General features: G+C 47.0%; 1 protein-coding gene across 1 annotated transcript; it reads right to left on the reverse strand.

Moving 5' to 3' along the window:
• Positions 1-6,191: 6,191 nt before the first annotated feature.
• Positions 6,192-14,681, reverse strand: LOC144132798 (U20-hexatoxin-Hi1a-like). Its single transcript, XM_077665459.1, has 5 exons — positions 14,556-14,681; positions 13,326-13,377; positions 10,204-10,234; positions 7,834-8,088; positions 6,192-6,806 (listed from the first exon to the last, which is right to left on the reverse strand). The coding sequence occupies exons 2-5, from the start codon at positions 13,353-13,355 to the stop codon at positions 6,397-6,399; spliced, it is 726 nt and encodes a 241-aa protein (XP_077521585.1). The 5' UTR covers positions 13,356-13,377; positions 14,556-14,681; the 3' UTR covers positions 6,192-6,396.
• Between the last annotated feature and the right edge of the window lie 3,449 nt (positions 14,682-18,130).

Below are 18,130 nucleotides of genomic sequence, written 5' to 3' on the forward strand. Positions count from 1 at the left end.
GGCCAGCTGTGGGCAGCAGAGTGTCGAAGGGCAGTAAGGGGTCTCGTCCAAAGAGAAGATAGAAGGGCGAGTAACCAGCCGGTATCATTGGCACGAAGAGTTGTAGGCGAAGGTGACAAAAGGCAAGCTTATGTCCCAGTCCCGGTGGTCGTCGGATACGTACATGGCGAGCATGTCTGTCAGCGTGCGGTTGAGACGCTCCGTAAGGCCGTTCGTCTGAGGATGATAAGCAGTGGTGAACTTGTGACGAACGGAGCACGAACGAAGGATTTCGTCAACAACTCGGGAAAGGAAGCAGCGGCCACGGTCGGTAAGGAGTTGACGGGGAGCGCCATGGTGTAATATGACGTCGTGCAGAAGGAAGTCAGCGACGTCAGTGGCGCAGCTGGTTGGAATGGCACGAGTGATCACGTACCGCGTGGCATAATCGGTGGCGACGGCAATCCACTTGTTCCCCGTGGAGGACACCGGGAAGGGCCCAAGTAAATCTAGCCCAACACGAGAAAACAGGTTGGTCGGGATGGGGATCGGCTGCAGGTGTCCAGACGGCAGCACAGCGGGCTTCTTTCGGCGCTGACAGACGTCGCAAGCGGCGACGTAGCGTTGGACGGAGCGGTACAGACCAGGCCAGAAGAAACGCCGGCGCACGCGGTCGTACGTACGGGAGACACCAAGATGACCAGCCGTAGGTGCGTCATGCAGTTGTTCGAGGATAGTGGACCGTAGGTGGCGGGGAACAACGAGCAAGTGCTCAGCGCCATCAGGTCGCATGTTGCGGCGGTACAGCGTGTTCCCGTCCAGCAAAAACCGGGCCAGAGAAGTGTCGCGGCGGTCGGTGCTGAGGCGGTCGATGAGAGAGGTGAGGGTGGGATCCAAGCGCTGTTCGTCGGCAATGTGGGAGAGGTCGGAGATGGAGAGCACACAAGCATCCGACTAAGTCTGTAGAAGGAGGATCAACGGGATAGCGGGACAGGCAGTCTGCATCTTGATGGAGGCGACCGGACTTGTGAACCACGGAAAAGGTGTATTCTTGCAATCGCAATGCCCACCGGCCAAGACGGCCAGTAGGGTCCTTGAGAGATGAGAGCCAACACAGGGCGTGGTGGTCGGTTATAACAGTGAATGGGCGGCCGAACAAGTATGTGCGGAATTTTCCAATGGCCCAAACAAGAGCCAGGCACTCGCGTTTTGTGATGGAGTAATTCTTCTCGGCGGAAGAAAGAAGACGGCTGGCGTACGCAATCACGCAGTGCTAGCCGCGTTGTCGCTGAGCAAGGATGGCGCCAATTCCGTGACCACTGGCATCGGTGCGAAGTTCAGTCGGGGCAGACGGGTTGAAATGGGCCAATACAGGAGGGTTGGTGAGGACGGCGATAAGGCTGGAGAATGCAGTAGCCTGCTCTGGGCCCCAGGAAAAAGGAACGCCTTTCTGCAACAGATTGGTGAGAGGGCGAGCGACGGCTGCGAAGATCGGGACGAACCGGCGAAAGTAGGAACAGAGACCGATGAAGCTGCGGACATCACTGGGCGAGCGGGGACAGGGAAAAGCACTGACGGCACGAACTTTATCAGGGTCAGGTTGTATGCCACTCGCATTCACCAAATGGCCGAGGACTTTGAGTTCGCGGCGGCCGAAAGTACATTTTCTTTAGTTTAGTTGAAGACCTGCGCGGCGGAAAAGTGCCAAGATGGACGAAAGGCAAAGCAGGTGGGTTTCAAAAGAGGGCGAGAAAACAATTACATCATGTAAGTAACAAAGGCAGGTCGTCCACTTGAAGCCCCGGAGTAACGAGTCCATCATCCGTTCAAATGTGGCAGGGGCGTTACAAAGGCCGAAGGGCATGACCTTAAAATGGTAAAGGCCATCAGGGGTGACGAAAGCTGTTTTCTCGCGGTCTCTTGCGTCAACAGAGATTTGCCAATGCCCGCTACGAAGGTCGATGGAAGAAAAGTAGCGGGCGCCATGTAAACAGTCCAGGGCATCATCTATGCGCGGAAGGTGATAGACGTCTTTCTTCGTGACCTTGTTGAGATAACGATAGTCGACGCAAAACCGCCAAGTTTGGTCTTTCTTTTTCACGAGCACGACAGGAGATGCCCAAGGGCTGTTTGAAGGCTCGATGATATCGTTGGCCAACATCTTGTCCACCTCCCGCTGGATGATCTGGCGCTCTGGTAGCGACACACGATAAGGCCTCCGGTGTATAGGTCTGGCATCGCCGGTGTCAATGCGGTGAGTCACTACCGATGTTTGACCCAGAGGAGCAGAAGCGACACCAAAAGGTTGTGAAGATCCTGTGCATGCTCGGGGCTCAGGTCAGAAGCAATCATCGCAGAAATGGATTGCGGAACGTTGGCCGGGATGTCGGCCGCTTGAGAGACAGTAGAAGGCGGTCCAGGTGAGAGAGCAGTGATGGTACAGTCGGTGAGCTAGAAGACAAAGTAGCAAGCGATATGCCTGCAGGAAGAACTTGTGGTGACAAGCTGAAGTTGAGGACAGGAAGGGAGGTGCTATTCTTGGTGACGGTCACGATGAGGTGCGGAAGAACAACATTGCGGGAGAGAACGACATCGGCGAGTGGACAGACAAGATAATCCCTATCAGGAACCGCAGGAAATGGGGACATAGGCAGATAAACGGCAGAGTCGAGGGGCAGGCGAGCGTACTCGGTGGAGCGAAGGCGGGGCGTGGAGCTTGAGGGTGTGTCGGCTGAGCTGAGAGGCAGGTCCAATCGTAGAAGGCCGCTGGAGCAGTCGATAAGGGCAGAGTGAGCGGTTAGAAAGTCTAGACCAAGGATCACATTGTGAGGGCAGTGTTCGAGGACGGTGAACGAAACTGGGATGTGACGATCGGCAAGAGTGACGCGGGCAGTGCACAGGCCAGTGACGGCAGCAGTGCTGCCATCGGCAACGCGAACGGTGGGCGAAGCGGCAGGGGTCTGAACTTTTTTGAGGCGACGGCAAAAGGATGAGCTAAGAACCGAGACTTGGGCACCAGTGTCAATGAGGGCAGAAACAGGAACACCGTCCACAAAAACGTCGAACAGATTACTGGGCGAAGGCTGGGTCAGTAGAGGATTTTCAGGTCGGGGCACCAATGCAGCATCACCTCCGGGAGCTGCACTGTCTAGTTTCCCGCGAAGCGGCCTGCAGAGGACGGTGAGTAACTGCGGTGCGGAAGAGGTGAGCGGGAACGGTGGGCTGCCGGGGAGGGGGAGCGGCTGGTTCTACGAGGAGGCGGTGTGGACTCGGCGCTGGGTGGGTCATTCCGAGGCGTGAAGCGACGGGGTCCATAGTCATAACGGCGGTCGACGTAGAGCAAAGGTCGGGGAGGTGCCGACCAACGGCTGCGGCAGTGGCGGGAGATGTGGCCTACGCGCGAGCACGTAAAGCAGATCGGCTGGTCGTCAGGGGTACGCCACTCATCCGGATTGCGATACCTTGTGTAACTTGGGACGAAGGTGTTGCGGGCCGTAGCAGTAGCGACCATGGGAGAGATGGGGCTCGCACTCCAAGGTTCGACGGGACGATGGCTGGAGGGCATGCCCAAGTTGGCGACCTCCTGGCGGACGACAGCTTGAATAAGAGATATTGGGCCAGGGTGTTGTCCGACAAGGGCGCGTTGGGCGTAACTGGAGCCAGCGCCTCCAGTTCACGGCGCACGATGCGAGTACGTTGTCGGGGTTGGAAGGCTGCCTTAGTGTCGGCAGATCCTCGCACGTGGAACTGGCAGCTGTGTTAGGCAGGCGGTCGAAGCGGTGTGCAATGCGCCAGTGCTTGGCCTGCTCGAAGCGTTGACACACCTGCAGAACGGAGTCAACCGTAGTGCAGTCCCGGCATAGAAGAAGGTGGAAGGCATCGTCGGCAATGCCTTTAAGAATGTGGCCTACCTTATCGTCTTCGGTCATGTTGGGATCGACCTTTCGGCACAGTGCCAAGGCGTCTTGAATGTATGTAATATATGATTCAGTGGCCGTTTGGGCGCGAGCTGTAAGTTTTTTTGGCAGCAAGCTGACGGCCAACTGGTTTCCCAAACAGGCCGCGGAGCTTTTGCTTGCAGGCATCCCACGTGGCAATCTCTTCTTCGTGGGTTTCGAACCAGACGCGTGCGGTCCCGGCGAGATAAAATATTACATTGGCCAGCATCAGCGTGGCGTCCCACCTGTTGTGCTGGCTAACACGCTCATAAAGCGAGAGCCAGTTCTCGACGTCCACGCCATCTGTACCGCAGAATGTGGCCGGGTCGCGAGGGTGGGCTACGACGACAGTTGGCGTGGCAGGCGCAGACGGAGGGGCCGGGTCGGTAGTCATCTCGCCGGTTCGGCCCGTCGTCTCGTCGGCTCGTCGGGTCGTCGGCATGTCGGCTCGAACCCGCGACCTCCACCAAAAGATGTTACGGGGATGTTACGGCGGTAAGTCTATATTGGCGGCTGCTCTGAGATGGCCAGCACTCAGCTCAGAACCGAGCGCCCAGCTACCAACTATCAACGTCGTCGTCGTTCAGCGCACCGCCACTTCTTCGTTCATGATTCGTCCACTTGTAACAATATGCTCTCGACATTAGCAAGACGACATGCTACCAAATTTTTCGTAAGAACTTGGGGAAACGAAGCCTGAATGCCAGACTTGTGCAGCACTCCCTCACACGGGACCAGATGGACACGCGGGCATCAGTGAGCGCTGATTTGCTCTCCGAGGCAGAGAAGGATGCTGCATTCGTCTACAACATCATTGCTGAAGACAAAACTTGGTGTTTTCAATGCGATCCTCAAACAAAGAGGCAGAACGCTGAATGGCTGTCCTCCACCTCTCCGGCGTCGAGAAAGGTGCGGCAATAGAAGACTAAAACAAAGACGATTTTGATATTTTTTTCGATGCGAGAGGTGTCATACACCACGAGTTCGTCCCACAAGGGCAGACGGTGAATCAGGAGTTTTATATCCGGGTGCTGCAATACATGTGTGATTCACTGAGACGCCGTCGCCCTGACTTATGGGCATTTGCAGAATGGAGCCTTCTCCACGGTAACGCAAGGCAGCACATTGCTCTCAGCGTGACAAAATTTCTCGGCAAGCACAGCATTATTGTACATCCCCATCCATCATACTTGCCTGACCTTTCCCCATGAGATTTTTTCATTTTTCCTCGTGTGAAGAGAGCCCTAAAATTCACTGAATGGGGAGCATGGAGCCCACAAGACGCCACAAGGGAGCTGACATCCCAGACAAAAGAAGCGTTTTCCAACTGTTTCCAAGGCCTCAAGAAGCGTTGGAAGCTGTGTATAGACTGCAAGAGAGACTATTTCTAGGGAGTGCTGCACAAATAATTTCTATGTTAAACGCCATGGTCGAGCCTCGGACGCTTAGCGAGGGTTGCTTTTCGCTGAATTCCAGGGTTAGCCAAGTTAAACCACTGCCAGTTTTTTTCTATGGTAAGCATTTTCAAGGAAAGCTTTTTCCCGGCGCTCAAATTATTTGATTCCATGGCGTGGTTGCAGTTATTTCGCCTTCTACCTTGACTACAGGTAATTGGAATAATAATCTTAGGCGCTGCCTGCTCCAAATAAATCACTTAGGCTTTGTCTGTTTCCTCATCTTAATAATCTCACTCTGAAAATGTCATTTTGTGTGCAAAAAAATGGGTACAGAATACCCTAAAGGCTGCGTGTAAGAACTACCTAAATATCAGCTTTATGAGCTATTTTCGTTACGAGTAACAATACCGCGGCTGCTTCCAACCCATTTATCACAGATATATCGAAGAGCTACAAGGCACGAACGTTCATGTTTCTCCGTCCTGGTGCATCTTTGATGTAAATGTGAGACATCTAAAGCGGCTTTTCCTTGGAGCACTGGATACTGAGACTTAGCCTTCGGTACCGCAATACTTAACTTCATTCGGGGATTAATTCACAATTTATATACCTAATTATTGGGATGCCAGAGATCAGGATGGTGTACTTTCCTGTGTCCTATATAAATCCTTGTCTCTGTGTTCACCGTTCTCTTGAAAGGGAATAGCAATGCTACTGCTATGCGGAACGTAATGAACACCAAATGCCGGTATAACTAGGGATGAATTTTAGCACCATTTCAGTCGGCATTTTTGCGGTCGTTGTTCGTGCTTTCGCGGTGCCTCTGCTCGCTATGTAAACAGACCAACAAGCCGAAACAAAACTCTAGATGCCTATATCAAGCCCTTTTGAGACAAAATTTATTTGCATCTACGAAGTAAAGCAAATGCCTGTGGCTTACAGTGTTCATTGCTTTATTATCGAACCTGAATTTTTTGATCAAGTACAGGTGCTTTCAATGGTCGTAAACAGACTTAATTCACCAAACGAGACGCCGCCACTGACACTACTGCTTCATTTTGTCGCGGCTGCATGGTGTCGCTTTAGTGTCCAGAGCCAGACTGGTGCGATGTGCTGGAGCCACTGTGTGAGTCGGTGTCACTATGTGAGCTGGTGTCACTGTGTGAGCCAGAGCCACTGCGTGAGGTGGAGGTGCCGCGTGAGCTGGAGCTGCCACGGTGAGACGAGTCGTCGTCGTGGTGAGAGCTGTCAGAGTGACGCGATCCACCGCGGTGCGTAGAGTCACCGTGTCCAGCGCCGTGACCGTGTTGGGTGTCACTAATTCCGCAGGAGGCATGCGAAAGGTCAGTGGCACAGCCGCCCCTCTGCTTCTCGCTAAGCTGTGCGCCCGTGTCCCTGTCCACGCACCAATGCTCCTCCCTGCTGCACTGCACCGGGTTGAATTCGCCCGATGTGGTATCGCAACGTGGCTCGCTATCCCTGCGGGATGAATCTGCGGCAGGAAATGAACCTTCAAGTCTACGGTTGGGGTCGATGCGTAGCGTTTTTCCTCCCTGTTCGGGGGACATACAAATCTCGCGAACGTTCGAGCAAGCAAATTTACCGCACTAATGCAGCGCTACCTTTACGAGAATCCGCCAGGTACACATAACTTTTGCTATGAGTGCTTCACATAGAGCAAAGAGATCCCATATAAGCGCAGAAAACCAAATAAAAACTGGAATTTCATGGCAAGAAATCTGTGGAGCTCGGTCAGATTAATGTTTAAATATAGTACTGATTCATTAGATACTGCTTTCATATAACAATGCTGAATAAAATAAATTCCTATAGGTAGCGTGTGCATACATATTCATTCACCCGTTCAGGTGTCATTCACCGCTCCTCCACAAAATTTTTTTAAACCTAATTAGTTTGTTCTGGCCTTTACAGAGCCTCCTATAGAAAACACCTATGGTGTTACTGGCATGTTGAAGATTTTATGAAAAGTGTCATAGTGCTTTCAGATTATACCACCAAGAAAACGAGATTTTTCTCATGAAGATTCTAGAGATCTTAATATCAATATTGTTGGTTTCTCTAAGTAACACATCGCTGAAAGAAAAAAAAACATATTATTACCGGTAATAAAAAATGTAACACGCTGTAAGAAAAACGAAAAAGAGGTTCCGTGCAGCCCAGAATCAAAATTTTACAACTCAAACACATCGCAAATCATAATTACGACCCTGCAAATCCGCATCCTATGATCAAAATTAGAGAGATATTTATGCGTTGCTGCAACGCTTATGAGTGAAAAAACTAATAATTACAGAATCTTTCAGCGCACCACTTTTTTAACATTTTCAGGAAATTTCTCTTGATAAAAAAGTATAAGCCTTTTGAAAACAAAGACCTAAGCGGCTTCCAGTATAGTATTTTTCCCAGGAATAAAATAAGGCGCTGTGTGCAGCATTAGGAGGGCACTAACAATTATGATCAAGACAAAAAATTTAAGAGGTCGCTTCGTGGGAACTTGCCTCTGCTGTGCTCCCATTCATGGTGAGCACGGATGCAGTTGCAGGACCTGAGGCTCCTAGAGGGGCCCTTGATCTGGCCGAATTCCCTGTCGTAGCAAGCGCAGAATGGCCTTCCCCTCACGGTCTCTCCGAAGCACTGAATGGCCTTGTATTCGCCGTGCTCGTCGCATTCGGGAACCAGAAGGCCTGTCAGGTTTCTTGTCGCGCGCTGTTCGTTGCGGCGACGACGCTGGCAGTCGGTCTCACCTGTGTGAGCTGTGTGTAAAAGAGAAAAAAAATAGAGGCGATTGCGATTCACATTGCGGGGTGAAGCTCCGAATTTCCTGAGAGCAGATGTATTTTCAGGGCCTAGTCCAATGTATTACCTTCGGAGCTTTCTAGCCTGGCCCTAATGAACATTCCCCGATCTTTTCAGAATAATCGTTTGTGCAAGCTGCTTTCATAGACTTTAATTAGTGTTTGTCTATTTCCTTGCCGGAATCAATTAAGTATTGATTAGCTCTTGTAGAAAGTGCATTTACAGGGATACCTAATTAGCATAAGTCACTGCCATTTGCTGCTCAGTTTATATGCATGGGCAGCATGCATTATAATACAAATTATTTTGTGAGAATACACTGACCCAGTACTCGCGCAGTATCAACCGAAGTTTTCTTTTTCTTTTTGTATATTGTAACTTTAGTCGCGCAATTTTCTTCTATTCAAGCTCGAGCAACAAATAAGAACCTTTTCTAGAATTTAACTGCACTGTTCGCTGTAACCTACTGCTCTCTATATCAGTTGCAATCTTTATGACAAAAAGCAAGGTAGAAATTACGAACCTGCTAAAATGGACTTTAGTGGAATTGCTGACCAGTTACAGCGTTGAGAATTTGGTGAAATAGAAAGAACAATAGAATATGGATATGCACATACACCCAGCACAAACTATGCGAAGAAACAGTAGCTCAATTGGTTTGGGCTACTTGGTAAGAGTTTTTTGAAAACAAGAAGTCTAAACCGAAACCACATTCCTCTAATTTCTTTGCTAGAATGAATTAGGAACATCACATCAGGCAGCAGCTTAGGAAGGTTGTGTGGCACATAAAAATATTCAGTGCGTTCACAATGTTTTGAGCGTACCTAAGGCTTAGAAAACAGCTCACGTGCGAGAAGAGTTCGCCCTTGTAGGCAAAGAAATCCAGACTTTCTCCTCTCTACATATTATGACGCACGTAACTTATTTGTCACGCTGCGTATTTTGCCCATTGTACTGTGGAGGACGCCGTCAGACACGTGTTTTCACTTTCGGAAGCAGCTTATATATGCTTTTATATTAGTACTGTCGAAATAAAGTTCAACTATGGGGCTAATCTGGGCAGCAACTATTTTCCTGAAACCGTGCGGAGAACAGTGATTCCATTAAGAAGCTTTGTGTAGAGGTTCCTGTATATAACTTGCAGTATGCCGGTATCGAACGGACAACTACGCCATGACTAGGTACGTTTCATGTCTTCCGATATTTTTTAGTGATATTAATAATAATAGAAATAATATTTTTAGTTGAAATTCTGCAACAAGGTAGCAGAAGAAATTCTAGTGCTCCTGGTTTTACTCTAATCCGTAAACCTGTACCTAAAACGTAATATTTATTTTCTGCTAAACTTAGCACACTGTAAATGGTAGCTTCATCATAACATTCCTGGGTAGTAAAAATGTCCCGAAATTAAAGAAATACATGTATGCACGCCGCGAGCAATGGACTCCTCATATGGTCGACAGTGTATTTAGATACAACCATAACGGTTTAGAAAACTTTTTCTCCCCTTGCATTAATTAAAGTACCACAGCGCTTGTTTTGCCTATTCTCCTTTTTTTCGTGTTTCCTGCGCTCTTGTAAATCATGAATATCTACCAACTCGCCCAACTTTTCTCACTTGTCACTTCGCCTTATTAACAGATTATTTGCTTTTTACTGCGCCAGCAAAAGAAGCCTGAGCGGCAAAAAACATCTGACCGTCTTTTTTCAATTTCCGACCTGTTTCAATTTCAGCGGAAGGCAAGCCAGGGAAGAAAGAACGTTAGAATGCTTAAAGTGTATGCACAAAAGAAAACAAAACATATTCAGATCAATCTCAGTGAAGGGCACGAAAAAGGTTGAGCTAAGAATTTTGTGTACTTTGAAGAGCTTTTCGTGAGAGCTTTCAGGGGACATTTCAACGGAGCCCAGGGCAAGATTAGGACATTAGCTAAAATTGACAATGGAACTGATCCCAGCCATGGTTTGCGCGTAGGAGTAGCGCGAAAATGGACGCACAAATGGCGCCCCTGCGAAAGCCCCTTACTATTTGTAGCGCGGAAAAGTTTCACCCTTTATGAAATGTTACTTACCGCAGTATATGTAGCCAATCAAAGCGAAGACCTGCAAATAGAAAACAAGTTAATTAAAGCATTTTTCATAAGAAGGGAGTGAAAAAACGAGAACTAGCGAGATTACAGGCCAAGTTCATTATCCTGAAGCTACCTGAATTATATATATGAACTTCAAATATATTAAATAAATAGTTCAATAATTTTAATAGCTAACAGCAAAGGAACGCGAGATCACCACGAAACTGATGTAAACCTGTTCAGATATTACGCGGTCACCACTATCCACCTGAGTAAAGTTCAAACACATCATTTTGTGTATTGCTAATATATTTGGCAATCCAAACTGAGGGTCAGCAGTTACACGTATGAGCGGTCAAGGAGGAAGAGTTTAATAATCTCTAATAATATCGGAGAACTACTACATAAGAAAGTATTTGGAGTTGATACTTCTGGCTCGCTAATGCCTGAAGCACAGAATTTGTTTTGTATGAAATAAATCTAGATATAAAATTCAAATATACAGAACCAGAATAGGTACAGTAATCGTCAATCATGTTATTAACCGCTATACGTAGTAAATCAGAGCGTTTTTATATGTCATTCAAGTGAGTGAACACAAACTATTACAAAAATTACCTTCCTGTCAACTGCGTTTTCGGCGACAACTGCAGCGCCAAACAGTACACTGTCTTGAAAAAAATCTTAAATACTTCATGTTCGAATATGCGCTCTAAAAATTATTTTCCTGGGCATCAAGAAGTAAGCTCACGAAATAGGTGAAAAAGAAATCCCACGTGATCATCCCTTCGCGCACGGCGATATCAGAGGTCTCAAAGATGCAACTGGTAACATTCATTTTCAAGAAACAAGTTTGAACAGGCAGCTTTACAGATGCCTAGCGAGCGTACGGCGCATTTTACAACTTAAAGGGCTTATGTAGGTCCAAGATTCCTCAGGAGTCTAGCACACCCTCATCATAACATACTGAAGCATTACGACAGCATTCTTGTTTCAAGGATTATGTAACCCTCGCGCAGCCTTAATGCCTTCTCCCCCATCAGTGTTAACCACAGTTGAAAATGAAAATGAAAACTGGTGTTTGAAGAAAGGAAATGGCGCAAAAACTTTGTCACCTATCTCGGTGGATACCCGAAACACGCCCTAAGGGAAGGGATAAAGGAGGGAGTGAAAGAAGAAATGAAGAAAGGGGTGCCGTAGTGGAGGAGTCAATAATTTCGACCACCTGGGGAAGTTTAACGCGCACTGACATCGAGCAGCACGCGGGTGCCTTTTGCGTTTCGCCTCCATCAAAACGCTGCCGCCGCGGTCTCGTTCGAACCCGGGAACTCCGGCTCAGTAGACGAGCGCCTTAACCACTGAATCACCGTGGCGGGTTAACAACTGTTTCGTTAAATTCGGTTGAGCGAAACCGCTGTTCGCCCATGTTACATGGCGTACCAAACCACAGTTACGTCTTGGGAACCACGGTTATCGGGAAACCACGTTTATCGGCAAGAGAGCTTTGCGAACTCGGTTTGCGTCGCCAACCGAGAAAAGGGCGATGGCAGCAGCACTCTAAAGACAAATACACCTACGTGGGAGGAAAACGGAATTAACAAGTCCTCTGGTGCGCACCCTTTTGTAAAGCGCGGGCAGTAGAAGAGAGCTTACTCTCTTTTTACTCCTTTTTCTTTAGATTGTGTGGACGGAAGGCACCCGTCAGCATCAGAGGGAGAAAAGCGCGCGAGCTGTCCCGCTTCAACGAAGCACACTTTTCACGCGAAATCACGTTTCATGAGCATCACATTAAAATAGGCAGTGTCTATAGAGCCTTCCGACGACACTTTTATAGAGCCTTCGAGTACTTTCCGGTGGCGCAGCAGCACCGTACTGCAAGAACATACCATGGTTCTCAAGCTACCCCGTTACGCCGGAAATAGTTCTACTCCCTGCAGCATGCAGCATGATGCGAGTAGGCGACAAATTTATAACGCTCGGAGAACCGGATGCCATCAGCTTGCTGCTAGCGAGCACTGCGGACGAGGGCTCTCTGGCAGTGCGCTAATCTTTTGTCGTCGCTAGGCCTAGCCTGTTTCGCATGAAAGCCACAACGGAGGGCGCATTGGACTTACTGTCAGCCCTATTGACGTGCATCAAATAAAGATGTGATTGATTTCAGTGAACAGTTTGCAGCGGAGCTAGCCTACAAGCGCAGCAGATCAGCCAAGCCGCACCGGCGGAAACTCAAATGGAGGTCTGAACAGAAAAGTGTTATATCAAGAGTTTTCAGTCCTACCAGCGAGATGTTACGTCTCAACAGTCCCCAAGGTGGAATAAATTTTGAAATTTCTTGATCTCAGGCGTCAGAATTTACGAAGAAAACTAATCGTAGCAGGTTTTTGGGATGCTGGCTCCACGGATCTGCCGTAAAAAATGTGTTGGCTTCTCTTGTGGGAGGCGTGGCGGTGTATGAGTGCTGCCACCAGACGTTGCTGTCGGCCGGCCGTCTGGACGCTGCGTTATAAATGACTTAGACAATTGCAAATGCAGCTTTGCTATACGAATCACCCCACCACTCTGTATGATGTCCCCAAGGGGTTCTTGGTCTTTGTAATAAAGAATAGAAGCGAGTTGCATAACAACGGAGAATTGCTATTCGTGGTAACCGCCGTTCAGTTCAGTAAACTCGGTAAGGTTCGGTAGCCGCGGTTAAGCGCAAGCGCGGTTCAGCCGGCCGTGTAACTAGGGTATAAGAATTATTCATGTACCTGTGTTCTTTAATACTGGCACTCTGCATGCAGTTTTGATAAGTTACGTGTCTAAAGCTGCGTGCTCTCTTTTCCAAACAGTCACCGTTTCAACAGCGGCTAACTAAGCCGAAAGGCGCTTATGCTCATTGAAATACAAATGGGCAGAAGTACTCAGCAGCATGAACATTCGACTCCAGTTGCGCTTATGAAAAGACGAATGCAGTGTTGCTGACTCAGTGATGCGGTAATGCACTTGTCCTGTTCTTTGGCATTAGCATTTCAGCCGCACATAATATATACAATCAGAGCGAACTATATATTACCGGCTCTGTCTTCGTCACTTAATGTTTATTCTCATACAGTAACCACACAACAGGGGGAGATACTTACCATGAGGACACACGGAGTGACTCGAGCCATCTTGGGACGGCTTTGTTAAGCACTAAAAAAAGAAAATTAATTTTTTAATGCAACAAATACAGATGTAAAAATTGCACATCTGCTGCCTTAGAATTCAAAAACAGACACCGATCACAAGGCTTGTTTGGACATTGGAAAACACCAGACCAAAGCTGGGACTTAATTGGCCTTTTGCGATGATTGAATGTTGAAACTGTTTTGTTGGGAAAATAGGCAATAGAATAATATGCACGATTACATGCCGGTAAATGGAAAAGGATTTTTTGTAATTCAGGTTACTGTCTAGTGAAAAACGTTTGCCATAAATTCCTGCGCTAGGTAAAATTGTAAGGAAGTTAATGATATTCTTCTACCTAACTACGTCCAATGGAGGACAAAGACTTCTCACATATCCCTCCAATTAATTCTGGCTAGAGTCCACGGCCACCACATTATCACCAAAAGCTGCCTAATCGCCTCTGCATCCTCACTTTCTGCACCACCGCCACACTTGCCTTCTATTGTAATCCACTCTGTTGCCCTTAACAACCATCGGACATCTTGCGTTCGCTTTAGTACCCTTCCAAAAATTATTAGCAAAACAGCAATTTACAAGTTCTTTTATTCAGTTTTACATCTCTAGCGCGCAACGAAATGCCGTCACTATCAGCTGCGTTGAAACCACTGCAAGAGTAAAGATTTCATTAAATACTTCAAGTTATTCCTGTTTTCGAAGCGACCAACGTTTCCTCAGCACATCTTATTAGTTATTCACTTTAATAAGCATCTCTCGTTCCCTCATTCGCCATCCTTCTTTTCGGTTCCCAGTCCGAATCCCTTAAATGCTGAAACAAGGGTAGCCAAGCTAGACAGTGATAGTAAACTTGTACTAAAGATGCACATTTACTACTTATTCATTGCACTGTACAAATTCTCACAATTCACTCTAACATCAGTTTTAAAACGTTGAAATTATAATCAGCACCCCCAGTCGTGGTTACTACATTTCTAGTACTTGAAGACCTGACGAACTCCACCTACCAGAAAAATATTTTCTAAAGTTGCTCCTAGCTATCCTGAGTACGTATGAAGAGGTTGTGAACATTCCGTTTGTCTCCCTTAAGCAGGTTTGCAAAATACAATTTCTTTCCATTTTGCATTTCCGGGTTAGCGTGCGCTATTAAGAAAGAAGGAACAATGATTGAACATTCTCAAACTTACATTCGTTGCAAGTTAATCCACGCTGTAGGACGTTCGCGGTCTGTCCAAGGTTCGCTTGTAGAAAATGTCGTTCGAGCGTCCTGCTTATGAAGGACCGCCGGGGAACCATCTATGTCGTCACTCTCCACGATCCGCCCATCTTCCATCCATTCCCTCTCAGCCACAGGAGAGGGTACAGCACCGAATCGGGTGCACAGGGCGGTGATCGCCCGAAAAAGCCGGCTGTCGTCAAGGCTGAAACATGGGCTAGCTTTCTATCACTGTGTTTGCTGCTACAGCTGTGTTTTTGGTTTGGAGCGATGGCGCGCAAATGATTCCCCACCCCCGTTCCACTTTAGACGCTTTGTGGGACGCTTCAGATATGGCTCTATCCGAGGCGCGAGAGTGAGCAGTTTCCTCTAGGCTCCGAGATGGCTACAGTTGCTTCGATGCGAGGCAAATAATGTACACATGCACACAAAAGTTTTCTAAATGCCGGAATGTTGAAAAATGTAAATCTCCTCGCTGACTAGAAGCGCAGCCAGGCACTGAGGGGTGCATTCTGCAGGTCACGCTGGGAACTACCAAGCACACACTTCCCTTCATGGCTGCATGCTTAGGCTGCCCAGTAATTAGGCTTTGTTGCAATTTTTCTGTTCCGAAAAATTTTGCGGGCATCTGCAGACTACAACACTGAAGCGCGTCTACTGGTCCCGGAGCCAATCTAGTCCCCAGAATTTGAGGCCCTGACAGGTGAATTGCAGCTGTGCTTTGGAAGTCAGATTATTGCATGTGATTCGAAATTAACGTTTTATTGCTATTTTTGTTATGTTTATATTCTTTAATGTACCTGTCATTTTTTATTGTCATCTTATTACTGTTGTTTCGCAACCAATATATGTTATAACTATTTGTTGGCTGTGCATTAAAAGTGATGAGGAAATTTGGAAAGCGTTGTGAAGCAGTGTTGCTTGCGACTAATACTTGCGCACTCTTGGATGTTTCCCTGTAGGAAAAAAAAATAACCGTTGTCTATTCTGAGCCCATTGTACATATTGGAGGCGTTAAGCATTCTCAGAAAAAATTACAAATAATTTGTCTGTCAAAAACATCTTTTTAAGAAACGTGAAATTTATTTCGTCTTCCGTCTTAATGATTAATAGGTTTGGAACTGACGGTGCGGGGCCGTAATCACTAGCAAGAATTTGTAAAGTAAGGAGTTCAAGTAAATACGTTTACTGCATATATCTGGGTGCAAATCATAGGATACGTCTGTTAATTCAATCAAAGAAATAATTCACGCTAGAGGACATTGCTTCTCTCCCCACAGTGTGCACCCTTTTACACCAGCCTTTCTCGAGCAATAGCGATCAACATGCCAATATCGGCCAGAGCTATATATAAAAAGTATGAATTAAAAACGGCGCACCTACCGGAGTGTTTATAAAAAAGTGAAGAGAATAGATTTGCCTGAGCAGCATCAGTATAAAAAAATAGCGTGAAGGCAGCGGCCCTCTTTGTTCCCTCTTCTTTCTTCTTAAAAACATGAATTGAGCAATACAATACAGTTTACATAATGGTTGAAACTTTGCCGTAGCCATTAATGCTTATTTTTTTATGTGGAACATTTGTTCACGTTCTCAGGGGAATAACATTTGTGTTTGGTACATATCACTTTAGATTTTTTCCGGTTTGATTGATTTTCTCGTGTAAGTGAAGAACACAGCACCAGCCAGAAAATTCATACATGTTTAGTATAAAGGCTAGTAAAGTTCAATTGAACAAGCGCTTTACCTATGATTGTCAGCACAAGAATTCTTATTTGTCGTGCCTGTAGGTTGCGAGCGCTGGAATGGTTACAAAGCTGTTTTTGTTCCTTTGAGATTCTTGCATAGCTTTACTCACTCTACCCTCCAGAGTGGTGAACTGGCTTTGGCCGGTGGCTACTAAGAACTTGGCTGCGGAATTGAATCCAGGTTTTCATGGCAGTGTTTCGTTGAAGGCGACATGCAGAAAGACTCGGTAGCTGTTCAACATCAGTCCACGTTAAAGAAATCCAGGGGGTCGACATGTAAGCGGAGAAATTCCTCATGGCATCCATCATAATCCACGTACGGCTTCTCAACATTAGCTCTATTAAGCATATTCATTTTCCTATTAAAGATATTACTACCTCTGGAAAGGGAGATGTCGCAAATACTGCGAGCAGATAAATAGTTCCTGTGATCATCGCTGGCCCTAGTGTGCAGAGTATAACGGACACTTGCAGCAGCATCATTCCTTTAGGACACAGCATTTGGTACCTTTACTGGATGGTTGTAAGCACTTCCAGGATAATGCGATTATTGTTTATGACAGTGCAAGAGCACAAGTAAAAAATACGCATCCTTAAAGGTGCACTTAACAGGAGTATCAGCTCGCTTTTTTATCGCGGGAACTCGATTTCGATGCTTCAAGCTTTCTTAACTTCAAATCGTTGTCCTGTGCAGCCGAGTTTTCTATTAAACCGGATTAAATGTCCCGGCTCCCGCCTTTTTATGAACTGACTTCCGATATAAGTAGGAGTCGGCCAACGCGTGGAAGGCCTTGCAGCCAGTCGCGTGGCGGCTTGAAGCTCTGTGCCTTCGGCGGAGTGATACGTAGTAATACGCAGAGTGATCTCCGCAAGCAGATTGTCCACGCGTACTTTTATTTCCCTGGGCCTAGTCAGCCCCTATTTTGTCTGCGACCGAATCTATTTGTTAACGGACACATAAAAAAAAGAACATAAAAGCGAGGGCTAAGCTGCTACGCGACTGGCTGAAAGGCATTCCACGCGTTTCTTGACTCCAGCTTTCGGGGGTCAGTTGAAAGAAAAACTTGGCACCTCCGTCTATCGTGAGTAGTAACAGGATGTAATATATGCGGCAGCTGTGGAGGTTCCCTTCTGTCGGGAGAGGTGCAAAAATTAAGATTTCCGTTTCTGTTGGCGACGCAACAGAGTATGACCCTGAGTACCACGTCAAACCCCAAAGCAGTTGAGCATCAACTAAGAAATGTTCGTTGTTACGCAGGTGTAGATTTAATCCAACCTTGGTTCAGCTTTCGAGATCCAACTTACCTTGAGTGTGTCTGCTTACCGGCGTTCCGTGATATTTAAATGCACTTCCTGTTTGGCACCCACGCTTTTTCTGACAACTCCCGAAAGACTCGGTGACGAATTCATTTACATACACAATGTACCTCACGAAGAAAATAGTTGAAGCAAAAAGAATGTAATGCCCGACATGCTTGGGCTCTTGCAAGGAACAAAAGCACAGGAGGTCTGCATGCAAGAACGCGTGCATGCAAAGTGAAAATTGTGAATGATCGGCATTTAAACTCTGAGTTGCACTTATGCGTCTGTCGAGATTAGCTAGATTTTGCGAACTTTTCTCAGGTCACGGGATCTATAGGTCTCCACCGCGCATCCAAAAAATGAATTTAAACCACGTTTCTGCTTTCTTTGTTTGTATCCACTTTTGAGGACAGAATCGAAAGAGAGGGCATGCTTCGGTGAGGGTCTAACATTTAAGATTCTCAATTTAAATGACGCTTGAAGGAATACATGGCGTAAT

The sequence above is a fragment of the Amblyomma americanum genome, chromosome 5 (genome assembly GCF_052857255.1).
Source record: "Amblyomma americanum isolate KBUSLIRL-KWMA chromosome 5, ASM5285725v1, whole genome shotgun sequence".
NCBI classification, from domain to species: domain Eukaryota; kingdom Metazoa; phylum Arthropoda; class Arachnida; order Ixodida; family Ixodidae; genus Amblyomma; species Amblyomma americanum.

What these genes read in the sequence shown, in the direction of transcription:
- LOC144132798 (XM_077665459.1), bottom strand. Translation starts at nt 13,355, where the DNA reads ATGGCTCGAGTCACTCCGTGTGTCCTCATG. An exon ending in TCACTCCGTGTGTCCTCATG is followed by an intron (nt 10,235 to 13,325) that starts GTAAGTATCTCC and finishes TTCTATTTGCAG; the next exon opens with GTCTTCGCTTTGATTGGCTA. An exon ending in TGAATGGGAGCACAGCAGAG is followed by an intron (nt 6,807 to 7,833) that starts GCAAGTTCCCAC and finishes TTCCTGCCGCAG; the next exon opens with ATTCATCCCGCAGGGATAGC.